The 12,248-nt window shown below is 35.0% G+C and overlaps 1 protein-coding gene across 2 annotated transcripts; it reads right to left on the bottom strand.

Moving 5' to 3' along the window:
- LOC105138234 (Tetratricopeptide repeat (TPR)-like superfamily protein) lies at positions 1-11,780 on the bottom strand. Of its 2 annotated transcripts, none has more exons than XM_011044276.1 (28): positions 11,460-11,780; positions 11,269-11,360; positions 11,039-11,138; positions 10,627-10,731; positions 10,274-10,436; positions 9,755-9,875; positions 9,553-9,615; positions 9,346-9,426; positions 9,087-9,181; positions 8,840-8,990; positions 8,259-8,345; positions 7,804-7,923; positions 7,600-7,728; positions 7,418-7,515; positions 7,200-7,323; positions 6,989-7,096; positions 6,165-6,303; positions 5,424-5,534; positions 5,247-5,301; positions 5,041-5,116; positions 3,609-3,794; positions 3,400-3,510; positions 2,638-2,793; positions 2,382-2,540; positions 1,815-2,048; positions 1,334-1,504; positions 874-986; positions 1-774 (listed from the first exon to the last, which is right to left on the bottom strand). In XM_011044276.1, the coding sequence occupies exons 1-28, from the start codon at positions 11,617-11,619 to the stop codon at positions 243-245; spliced, it is 3,840 nt and encodes a 1,279-aa protein (XP_011042578.1). In that variant the 5' UTR covers positions 11,620-11,780; the 3' UTR covers positions 1-242. The 2 variants fall into 2 exon arrangements, with proteins under 2 accessions (XP_011042578.1, XP_011042577.1); XM_011044275.1 differs by having other exon boundaries at positions 11,266-11,360.
- Positions 11,781-12,248: the final 468 nt, after the last annotated feature.

Below are 12,248 nucleotides of genomic sequence, written 5' to 3' on the forward strand. Positions count from 1 at the left end.
TGAAAAGTGGACAGTCCAATCGATTCTCATTTTCATTCCCTCTGTTATTTTCAATGGTCAAAACAATGTCGCATGTTTAGTACATGACTAATTCCTTTTTTCTATTTCTATTTTGTGAAAAAAAAAATTAATAACAAATACATCGATGGAATAATATACATGCCGAAGTTGCAAAAATAACTACAATAGGGACCACCCTCTGCAACACCTAAAAACAACAAAGCTAGGCACAATAACCAGAATCAATCTGATGGGAGAACGGTAAGGTAGTAAGGATATCCCAGGCTTGTCCCAGAAGATTGTATTCTCTCTCCTACATTTTCATGATCATTAACTGGTTCAAGATTCCAATTCAAAACATAGTTTGACAAATCATATGTACCAGGGGAGAACACGCATATTTGAAGAGGAATTTCAGTTGTGGATAGCGGCTTGATTTGGACTCCAGTTGAGCTTGACCCAGACCAGATGAATGGAGAGACACTTTCTGGTAATAGTGACTTTCTAACATGGTTTCTGAGTGCATCAGATTCGATTTTACTGTCCTTTGCTAGAGACACATCATGCCACCCAACTTGGTTTCCAGAAGCTTCATCACTCAGCTGATCACTAATGCTGGTGGAATCAAGGGTCTTTAAGATTATAGACGCAAGAGCATTCGATGAGTTGTAGATAGTCATCCTAAAATTTATTTCGCAAAATGAAGAAGAAAAGTCGTGATATCTGGTTCGAGGTCCATCAACTACCCATGTTATTGGACTTGTGCTCGCAGTGCTGTAAATGGAAATAATAATTAACAAATAGATGATTGAAGAATGTACAGAAAAAACAGAACAGCCACTGCAAACCGGAAGCACTTTTGTATATTCTTGCCTGCAATGACATGCATGATGAGAAAAGACATGATGTGCGTCTGCAACTCCAGGCTGAGAATTGCTCTTTAGTGGCCGAGAGATCAAAATAAAGTCCACTGCATTTTCAGCTTCCTGATAGATGCAAAAGCAGAAGGCTCAAAATGACAAATAAAGAAACAAAGACAGTGCAAGGAAATGTGATGACTGATCACAACCAAACATAAAATATTAACTGCCACTATTGTTGCTTGCCTGCAACTTTGATTAAACAGAGCACCCAAAACAAAATAACAAAATCCTAGGCTTGACACTTACTACAGCTTGTAAAGGATGTCCAAAATTGTCACTCAGAATTTTGACCCAAAAAAAGCAAGGTGGCTGTGCATCTGTGTTGGTGGTCTAGGTGGTGATAGTGATGAAAGTGCTGACAGTACCAAAAAAAAGCCACCGCATTTGATTGTCATTCGGATATTACCAACCTGATTAGAAATTCCATGCTGCAACCTTTCATAATCATGGAAACCAGCCAAAGGTGATTTGGATGTATCAAAAGGAACTCCTTTGCTACCATCAGGAACCAAACTTACATTGCTTCCAATGTGAGGGAAAAGTGAGGTACTTTCTTCAGTACTTAATGATTTCCTACAACTCTGAAGCCGAAGAATAATTTAATTGATCAGCTTAAAATGCAGCGCATAATTAGGTGAAATTTAAAGGGCCATGAAAATGAATTTACAGGGCATTGGCAAAACACAATAGGAAATACTATCCATACTATCCATGTGCAAGTTAGCAGTAAGCACATCAAGCTTCGCACTAAACAACAGAACAAGGAAATGGAAGAAGATAGGAAGAAAGAAACGTTTAATCTGAGAAGAAGGAAGAGGTAAAAGGTCGAAAGGCAAGGGAAGGGCAATTTCAAAAAATGCTTAACCTGAAAATGCAGATTCTTGTACCAACCTTGAGCACAAAGAAACATGAAAATGCTTGGCCAGCAATTAGAGATTGTGAAGGGAAGATTGTATCCATGGGTTGAAGCAGAGAAATTTCCCAGTGGCTTCCAATGGTTGATAGCTGATTAACCTGGATGCTCTCTGAGTTAGTTTTGTTGACAACTTCCATGTGCACAAGGAACTCTTGCAATCTTGATGGATAGGGACTGATTTTAAATGACACATCCAACGATGGTAGTACCTATTGGAAAAGATTTTTAATGAATCACATTAGATAAGGAAAGTGTTTGATCAACAAAGAGAAATCACATGCATCACCAACTTAATGATAGTTGGTTCTTAACAACTGAAAGACGAACAAGAACATTATCAGTATTGTAATATCTATATTGCACAAGCATAAGTTATTCTGAATTCATCCATGACAATATTTAACTTGATATCAGAAAACCCATTCAATATTTCACATTGATAGCTCTAGAAGCTTGGTATGATCTCAAGCTATTATCGGGATTATAAATAGTATGAAGCATGAAGAAAAGACAACAAATCCCCATCATATTCAAGCACATACCTGCAAATTATAATGCATGCGTAGAATTCGGTATCTCATGGCACTTGATAGATCTCCCATCTCATAGTATATTACTACTTGCAAGGAGATGTTTCCAGGAACAGCAGCCCGAAACCAAAGAGGCCACAATAGTGGATTTTCCCCTTGCACTGAGAGATCCTGAAATACAAAGGCAACAGCAAGTATATAACTAAAAATGGCAAGATACCAATTTTATGTAAATGCCACAAACCAATCAATAAGGTGAACTTCTGACCTCCGGAAATAGAAAAACACCATGAGATGCTATTTTTGGATTAGCAGGTAGGCTAACATTTGTTTTCTTCTCTAAGCAAGCAGGAAATTCTAAATTCAAATCTTCTTGTTTCCCAATATTTAGGAATCTAGGATGGCTGGTCTTCATTTTCAAATTCTGCCAAGAAAGGTTATAAACAAAGTTAAAACAGAAAAGACAATAGAAGCACCCGTTCATTAATGCATCTTACTAATAGACAGTATTTATGCTAGCATTTGCAGGAGAAATTAACAAAGCCTGACATATAGGCAAGTTGGGTTCTTCCTTTCACTCAAAGTTACCATAATAATTTGTGGCAGTCTAAGAGATTAAGAAACTTTAAAATAAAATAAAAAATTGTGGCAGTCTAGTAGATTAAGAAACTTTCAAACATAAATATTCTTTAAAAAAAAAGCCATTATCCAATTCAGGCACCATCAACTGAGGTCTTGGAATGAAAAATTTGGAAACCATCCTAACCTTTAACATTTTTGGATGAAGTGGGTATTCATAAGAATCAAATTTGTGCCTCTACAGCTGTGGATCCAAAACATTTACCAAGAATAATATTAAGACATTGAAATCATCAAATCAATCTTTAAAAGGTCAACATGATTCAATTTTCCAAATCACAAGGTTGCAATACAATAGCCAGTGAGGTCACAAATACAAGAAGCATGCTACCCAATGGCACACAAAGTACATTATTCATTAGGACACTAGAATGATGGGAAAAAAGCATACCTTTACAGAAACTTCAGATCGATTCCTCAACTCTAAAACAAGATGCTGTAAATGTCCTGCATATGCCTTCTCAGGTAGTGCATGAATGAAGCCCTCAAGCTTAGGTAGACTCTGGACAAGAACGAATATTTTTAAAAATTGATATTCCAACTTAATCTAAATAAATAAAAATTCCAAAGGAGCAGTGTGGTGGGGCAGGATGTCGGTACCTGGATCACTATAAACTTCAAGTAATTGCCGGGTGATTGCTTAGCTTTCCTTCTTCCCTTTGCAATTTTCTTTTTCACATAATTAGACCCAAAACTATAAAAACCAACCACAGAACCTGACAATTTCCATCTGACACCAACAATTTTTAGAATGCCTTCTACTTTGGGAGTAACTGTTAGTTGCACCTGAAAGGAAAAATAGGATTGTCAAAACATGACTTCTAAAAATGACGATGACTATTGAGCAAAATATCTTAGGAGAGCATTGTATCAAAGAGAAGTATCTATGATCATCGACAAGAAGACAGTAACTATGACCATTGAAATAGAGAAACCAACTGGATTCTTACAGAGATAGAAAACCAACTAGACTCTTAAAGAGATAGAAAAACATCCACATGGAGAAATGTCAGTATACTAAGTTTTGGTTACACTATCTTCAGTGCTATATTCTGGTTTGAAGTATTTTCCATATGGACCACCTATGACAAATAATCCATTTTGGTTTGCACTTTTAAAGTTTTGGTTTATCAAACTGAAGAAAATGTGGGTGGACAAAGAAACAAATTCAAAGATTCAGGCCTTCCTCCAATGGCAGAACCTGAGATAAATTTTGGGGTGTGGGTGCCATATGTTATGTACTTGTGCTTACATAAAATTTTCATTGGCTTGTACATTAATAGAACATAGAAATGCATAAAAATATCATAATCTAACTTTGGACCATATCATATCCAATTTGTCATTCAAAGAAATTAAAGCCAAGAAAGAGCACTAGCTCCATCCAAAATTGAAATTCAGTACAATATATTATAATTAGAATTGAAAATCATTCATTATTGAAAAAATCAAGAAGAAAAGGAAAGAAATCAGAATTGCAACTTATTATATTTCTATTAGGGAAATAATTGCAAAAAAAGAAAGATTAGTAAATCAACTACAACATCGAATAGAAGTGAGAATGTTTAATTTGAATTCATTTTAAACCTACATAGATGTGTCATAAGTGCTTGAAGAAATGACATGAATCTATAAGAAAACTGAAAGTAGTGACTAGTTCTTGCATGCCTCAACGTCATTATTAGTTCTTATACCTTCTTACATAGATGGTCATTTTTGTCAATTATATTTTCCAAACAAAATTATTATTTGTAAATCATCATTATGACACATTTGTTAACTTGATTTCTTCACGAATTTTAAAAGTGAGCAGCACACACTAATATTTGATTAACTGGCGACAATACCACTTACAAAATGCATGCAGTGAAAAATCGCACACAGGTATCGTACATTTAGTGATGCACTTAATTCTCTCTTTCACACGCACCAGAAAACAGGGATAACACACCCTTGACTCTAAAAAATTCAGAAAATTTCAAATGTGTTAAGTCACTGCAAATTCATTCAACTGTTCAAAGAAAGCACTCACCAAATTGGCTTCACCCCCTCCCAGTGAGATGTTGACCTCGGACAAGGAAAATGAGGAAGTGTCTGATATTATCTCTCTGCAGTAAGCGAGCAAAATTAAGTTAGCAGTTCTAAGAATGACACTGAATCCAGGAACACCATAGGAGGAAACTGGCTTGAAAACAAACAAAATTAAGGGAAAGATTGTGAAAAGGTTTGCACAAATACCTCAAGTTTTCATGTTCTTCATTATTCCAGATTCCAGCAGTTGAGCAACTTGCATCTGCGTCAACATTAAAATTGTGATCACCTGTTTTCTTTTTCCTATGAATTTACCCTCATCCAAATTGACAAGAGAAGAAAGAGAAGGAAAGAAAATTTAGTAATAAACTGCTTGTAACTCACCAGAATTCGTTTCATCTGAGGTTGCAGAAAGCTCACATATCAAAGAAACACTAGAGATTGAAATAGGGATTTCCAGGGGGTTCTTAAATTCAATAGCAATCTTTATTGCTTCTGCAGTCACAAAATAAAAGAATGTTATACCACTAAAGGCAATACAACAGGATGAGGCCCCTTAGCCTTTTCTTTTTTTGTGCGCCTGGTACTGATTCACAATCTTACATAATAAATAAGCAATCAAAACCCTTTTTTTCCAATATTTCCTGTTCTCGGTAACAAAAAAAACTAGACATGGACTCTCAAAATATTTTTCATGTATTGCTGACAGAACAAAACTCTGAAATAACTTGTATGCATTATGAATCTGTCTTCATCAAAATTCAAGTCCAAAACTAACATGCAGTCTCAAAATACTCTTCATGCACTGCAAGTATTATTCCCGACAAAACAAAACTCTCAATAACAAAATTCAAATCCAAACACCACATGAAGTGTCAGTGACAGAATTTCACAAGCTGTGTGCTCTTAATGACCCGTATTAAAAGAAAACCTCCGAATAATATTATCCATGGAAACTAAGAAACATTCAGTTTTGCTGCTGTGCATAGCAAAAATAACCCTGAGTTGAACATAGGCAAAAATTAAGCAAAATCAAAAATTTTCATTCCTAACATATAGATTAATGTATTTTATAAATTAAAGAAGATTTACACAATTTTCCATAGAACAATATCACCTTCATACCTCCAGCCACACAGATGTTTGATTCTTTATATTTCGGTAAAAGCTTTGATTGTAGTTCCAGCCAATTAGTCCTGACAGTAGGCAATGACGGGATCACGTCTTCCTCCAATGAACGCCAGACACTTTCTTTAACACTAGTCTGGTATGTTAAAAAGGAAAGGTAGCATCAGCTATAGCTGATCATCTAAACCACTTTCAGAATTCAGACAGTCTTCCAATTTAAGAGAAAATAAAACTACAACTATGACAATCATAATCATAAATATATTGATAGCAGCAAAACAAGATTTTGATATCTTCATGAGATACTTTATATGAGCATTCATTAGGATATTTGGTGATGCTTACACCACCAACACACTTGATTTAGGTTAGGAAAACCTAAAAAGTATAGATAATAACAATACAAGATATTTGATATGTTAAAAGATGCTTTGCCCATTCCAGTGAAATTTTAATTAGTACTTGTGGCCATGCTTACAGGACCAACAAACTTGACTTCAAGTTATTTCTTAAGCAACTTCATAAATCCAAAAGGTTTAGTAATAAAACCATGAGGTCATGTGCATATCAGACTTAAGATACATAACGCACAGAATCAAAGAGTCATGAAATCCCCTCCTGATAAATAGCATCATTTTTCAATGTCTTCCAGAGGATCTATGTTCGGTGTATAAATATAGCAAATGCTAGGGCTGATGCATGTATGCACCCAAACAAATTTAATGATATCAATAAAACAAAGGGGAGAGCAGGAAAGGCATCTTAAAAAGCTATTAGGGAAAGGTGACATTTATAGATTACAGAGTAGTAGAACAACATACTGATCCAGGCAATGCATAGGTTCGATGGTCTTCAAAATCGACCTTAAGCGATGAGATGTTGATAACAGGCAACTGAAGTCTTAATACCTCAAATGTTTTCCCTGCTTTCTACATCATCCAAGATGAATTGTCAAACTCAGGGAAATGGGAAAAATAAATACCACCTATATCAAATTAGGGTTAGAGTCTATCATTTGGAAATAGCAGTCACCTGAACAATTTGAAGAAATTCTCTGAGGAATAACTCCTGTGTTGCCTTGGACTGATGGCTACAGGCCAGGACTTCCAACATATGTGTGAAAGCAACATCATACATCCCAAGAAAACCATAACACCTACGTTAAATAAGCCCTGTTAAAAAATTGTGCTTTGCAAATTCTGCAGGCCCAGCATGTTAAACTTCAGTTGGATCAATTTGAAATAACTTACTGGCCGATATGGAAATGAACATGATCTTTGATGTAGCTCCATGGGGTTCCTTTATATACTGAGACAGCGTTTCTATATGTACGAATTGCATGTTTAATCTACAAGAGGAAGCGGCAAATATCATCAGAAGCCACATCATGCAATTTGCTATAATCAGATTTGTGCATAAATAAAACAAGTACCTGGTCACATTTTTTATACCGATCACCAGAAAGAACAAGATGAAACCCATACTTGTGCAACATAGGTGGTTGGGACAACAAGTAGCAATAAGATGCTTGCTCAAGCATGACAGCTGAATGTAACAGTTCCTGCAAAAAGAAAATTTTCAGTAAAAAATAAATCCACCCTCATTCATTTTTTATTTCATAAACAATGGGCGGTACCTCACTGCAAATGCGGAAGTAAACAGTGGCAGCCTCTTTAAATTGATCTTTCATCTTCAACATTTCTATCCACCAAAGACCACAGCGTGTAGCATTTTGTCGACCAGAAGACCCAAGTTTCTGTAGTAAACCAAATTCGATATACTTAGACAAAGTTGAAAGAGTACATAACTAGGTGGCATTTGTTGTTTGATTCACTTGACTGGAATAAGTAGCCAGATTAAGAGCATCATGTGTAAATAACCAGCTCCATTGTGTTAGGCCAGTGGTCATATAAAGCTAAGTTAGTAAACTAACCACCCTTTCTCTGCTAAGTTACAAGGCCTGAAAACGAGTTGTATGTGCGTCATTTTAAATAGAGCAAAATGCAACCAAGAGGATTTATCCGCAATAATGAAATAGCTTTCTTCCTTATATTGCAAGATCAAGGATGAAGCAAGAAAAAAAACACATACTAAATAAGTGTTAAAAGCATTTTCCATGCAATTATCTGCTTCTTTTCTTGATTGATCCAACATAAAGTATGTAAGCCCCATCATTTCCTGCATGGAACCAATGAAACAAATGAAGAATGTTGCTCGAGGAGATGATTCACATGTTGAGATAATATAGTTTGAAGAAATATCAAGAAGCAAATAAAGGAACTTCAGGTAGGCAGGCAAAACACAGAATTTTCCAGGCAATGACAGACTAACCAAGCATTTCCCAAAACATATATGATACACATGCCATATAAAAGTTACAAGAGCTCACAATGCTTCAAAAACATGGTTTTGCACTCAAATGTTCTGGTAAAGAAAAGTTTGTTTATTACATTCACCAATTATCACACAGAATAGGACCCCAAAACAACAAAAAGCTAGAGTAAGGAACAAAAAGGCATAAATATAAATAAACCACTCCATGTTTTTCCAACAATAATCACACTACTATCCCAGATCCACCATATGAAATCACATGGTATTATTACAGCCTAGAAAATGGTCATCAAGAGTAGCAAACAGCAAATAATTATAGAAACAAAATTTGAAGATACCTGCACACCGGCATAGCGCTTCCAAGCTTTATCAATCTTATAATCTGTGGAAATAAGGCGATAGTTTGATAATGCCAGTTCATAATCTCCTAACATGAATGCATAGTCACCCAAAACTCTGATCTGAGACTCAACAGAGCTATAGGTATACCTTCAACAGTGAATGTAGAAACCTATATTAGGGAAAATTTGCGTAAAATATGGAGCAAGCTTTGGCATGAAAAAAAAAGGTATTTTTTAAACTTACATAGGTCCATTGGAGGAATCTGGTGTGTCTTCTTTCCCTTTTCTCCACCATAAGTTTTTAATTTGGTTTCTAAAGCCTTTCCTTGTAGCAGAAATCTAGCCATGATAAATTATGATTTGAGGAAGAAAGGAAAAGGAATCATAGAGACAATAAAATAAAATTGTATTAATAGCTTAGATTTCAGAGTAGTGCAAGTGAAGGCAAGCAAGCGCCCTCATGAGAAGGCTCGAAGCACAAAGGAATGCTGGAGATTCCCTACCTGCTGATTGAGCACACGAACTTTCTGCTCCATGTAAGGAATGATATGTTTAGATGATAATTCTTGTATTAAATCCTTTATCTGTTGCCAATTTGTAGGGTATATTTGTTAAAAGCTCTACAATATTTCACCCCAAAATAAAAGATAAGGAAACAAAAGAAAATATATAGTTTACACCATATGCTCACAGTGATAAAAGCAATTTACCTCATTAAAATCATCAATGTTAAGATAACGACCAAGATCCTGACTAGGTGAAGAATCAAATTTCTGCCAATGTCACAAAAGTAAATAAGGCCACCACCTTAATCTTGCTCATTGTGTCCAATAACTCAAGACAGAGAAACGAATCACATGGTAAAATATTTCAAAGCATGAAAAGAATATATGATACAAGAAAGTAACTTACATAAGGAGCCCAAGGATTATCTTGATGTTCTATCTGCTCATCTTGAGAAGAATTAATGCAAAGTAAATGACAGCCATTAAAGCCAAACGTATTTTTCATCTCTGTTAGTATTTTAGTTGCCCTGGAATCAAACAAATAAAATTTTAAAACCCATCAAAAAACATTCAGAGTTGTAAAGACTTGCCTAAAGAGAGAAGAAAAAAATCTTAGCAGTGTGAAATGTAGTTAAAATGTTATTTAAAGGAACAAAATGCAGGATACAGTACCAAATTAACAAATTGATATTACAAGTAACAAATATGAAGTTTGGCCCCTAGTGATATGCTTTTTTGCAGAAAATGGTATGAAACGGAAGATTCTGTTAAATGCACCGAGTCAAAAACAGGACGAGGCATTGACTCAGAATAATAACCTCAAAGATTTAATTATGCAACCAAACACTTGCCCCTATCTATTGTTATTGTATCGTATGCTCAGATAATACCTTCTAACATAAAAAGAAAGGAACGAAAACCATACTTCTCAGAGGGACCATCTTTATTATCATGCACCAATACATAATGTTTCAAAATCTTTGGGTCCATTGCACCGTCATTGAGAAGGGAAGGCAACTTGTTAGTGTTGAAAAGGTCCACAAATTTGTTGATAGGCTGTTCATCCTTTGAAGAAACAACCGAAACACCTGCATATCAAATTAGAAATAAATTCAGGAAAGAAACCCAAAATGGTTTTATGATTACAGTAACCAAAACCTTGAAGAGCTATCATCCAATTAGCCAAATAACCCATGTATCATGATTGTGCACGTGTAGCCCAAAGAAAAATGGGGAAATAAATAACAACCCCTATTCCTATCAATTTTCAAAGCTTACATGCCACAGGGTGGTCAAAAGCCTCGTGCTCGGAAAAAGAGACAGTACGTACAAGCTCTTTATTGAAAATCTCAAACCAAGATGGTGAAATTTCAGATTTGGAGCCTGCAAATCACAATTCAAATGCACCAAAAAGTTAAAATCTTAAATAAATTTCATTAGTTAAAAGCATCTAAACTAAGAAAATTAAGCAGATGCAAAGGAGCAGAAAAATAGAATATAAATTCGCATCAAAGTCGATAAAAACATTCACCTCTGCAGAAAAAAATTCAAATGAATTAGAAAAAAAAAGTTAAATGAAATCGTACAGAATTGATAAAATAGCTACGTGTTGACAAGTTAAATGAAATCGTACACAATTGATAAAATAGCTACGTGTTGACAAATTTACATTCTCATACAGTGAACTTACTTGCAAGTACATTGCTAATATCTAGAGGATCAGTGGACAAATCCGATCTATCCTTCTCTCCTGCCTCAGTAATAACCTGCTTTAGTCGCTCCTTCGCTACCTAGTTCAACAAGAACATAATCAAAAGGCCAAAATTGCAGTTTAGTTTCATCGAGAATAAAACTTGACCTAATCTAAATTGTAAATCCAAAATTTAATTTTTTAAAACTACCAAACAAAACGACTACCACGATATCCGGCTGCTTAATATCAGACTCATAAAATAATCTCAATTTGAACTTCTGTAGCCTGTATGGCTGATCACTCGAAGTCCGTACAGGCACTGCATTTAACAAAACCAAAGGAAAAATCTCAATTTTTACTCTCAATTAGCTTCAAAAATTGTAGCATGAAATAGATAGTGGAGAGAGCGAGAGCTAACCGTCGATGTTATTGAAGTCGCAAAAGGGGTTAAGCATTTCGATGAAGGAGAGGCTGTTTTTGAGGCAAGATTCTTCTACCAGCGGTGTACGGAGGACCATGACCACCGGAGTGATCTCCTCCAATAGCATTTTACCAAGTGAAGTCTTCGCCGGATCCATGCCGTCAAAATTACCGGGTGGCTCCCTCGCTGAGTTGACTCGGATTTGGTTTTGATCAGATCTCTTAATTCTTCTCAGCGTCTGGTGCTTGTGGAGAAGGAGGGAGCTGGTTAGCGTAAAGAGAATGACGGTGGCCCGTTTTGTTTATTAATGGACTGGACTTTTGGCTTGATGATCCACGGACTGTGCATCGACTTATTTGGATCCCTGTTTCACTCTCTTTCTCTTATTTACTTAGGGTAGGGTGCCACGGTACTTTCATTCTCTTTTTAGTAAATAAAACGTGTTACAGTTACAATTACAAATTACATTATATTACAATTAAAATTACAAATTACATTACAATTACAGAAAAACAAAACTAAATAAAATTTGTTTCCAAAAATTTATTTTTCTAATTTTTTTTTTAATTTACAAAAAAAATCAATAAATTCTAGTAATAAAAAAAAATATTGGTTAACACTAACTAAGACCATTAAAATAATTAATTTTGATGTAAATAGATTCTATTTAATAAATATGATTTTATTGGATTATTATATCACCTTGAAATTGAAATTACATGGGATACTAGATCTTATTTCTAAAAGATTTTAGGTTTTGGATTTATTTTTTATTTTTTGATATTT

Source organism: Populus euphratica, unplaced genomic scaffold (assembly GCF_000495115.2).
Source record: "Populus euphratica unplaced genomic scaffold, PopEup_1.0 scaffold74.1, whole genome shotgun sequence".
NCBI classification, from domain to species: Eukaryota; Viridiplantae; Streptophyta; class Magnoliopsida; order Malpighiales; family Salicaceae; genus Populus; species Populus euphratica.

What these genes read in the sequence shown, in the direction of transcription:
- LOC105138234 (XM_011044275.1), bottom strand. Translation starts at nt 11,619, where the DNA reads ATGGATCCGGCGAAGACTTCACTTGGTAAAATGCTATTGGAGGAGATC. An exon ending in CCTATGCATTGCCTGGATCA is followed by an intron (nt 6,304 to 6,988) that starts GTATGTTGTTCT and finishes TTAACATACCAG; the next exon opens with ACTAGTGTTAAAGAAAGTGT. An exon ending in GAGGGGGTGAAGCCAATTTG is followed by an intron (nt 3,795 to 5,040) that starts GTGAGTGCTTTC and finishes TTTTCCTTTCAG; the next exon opens with GTGCAACTAACAGTTACTCC.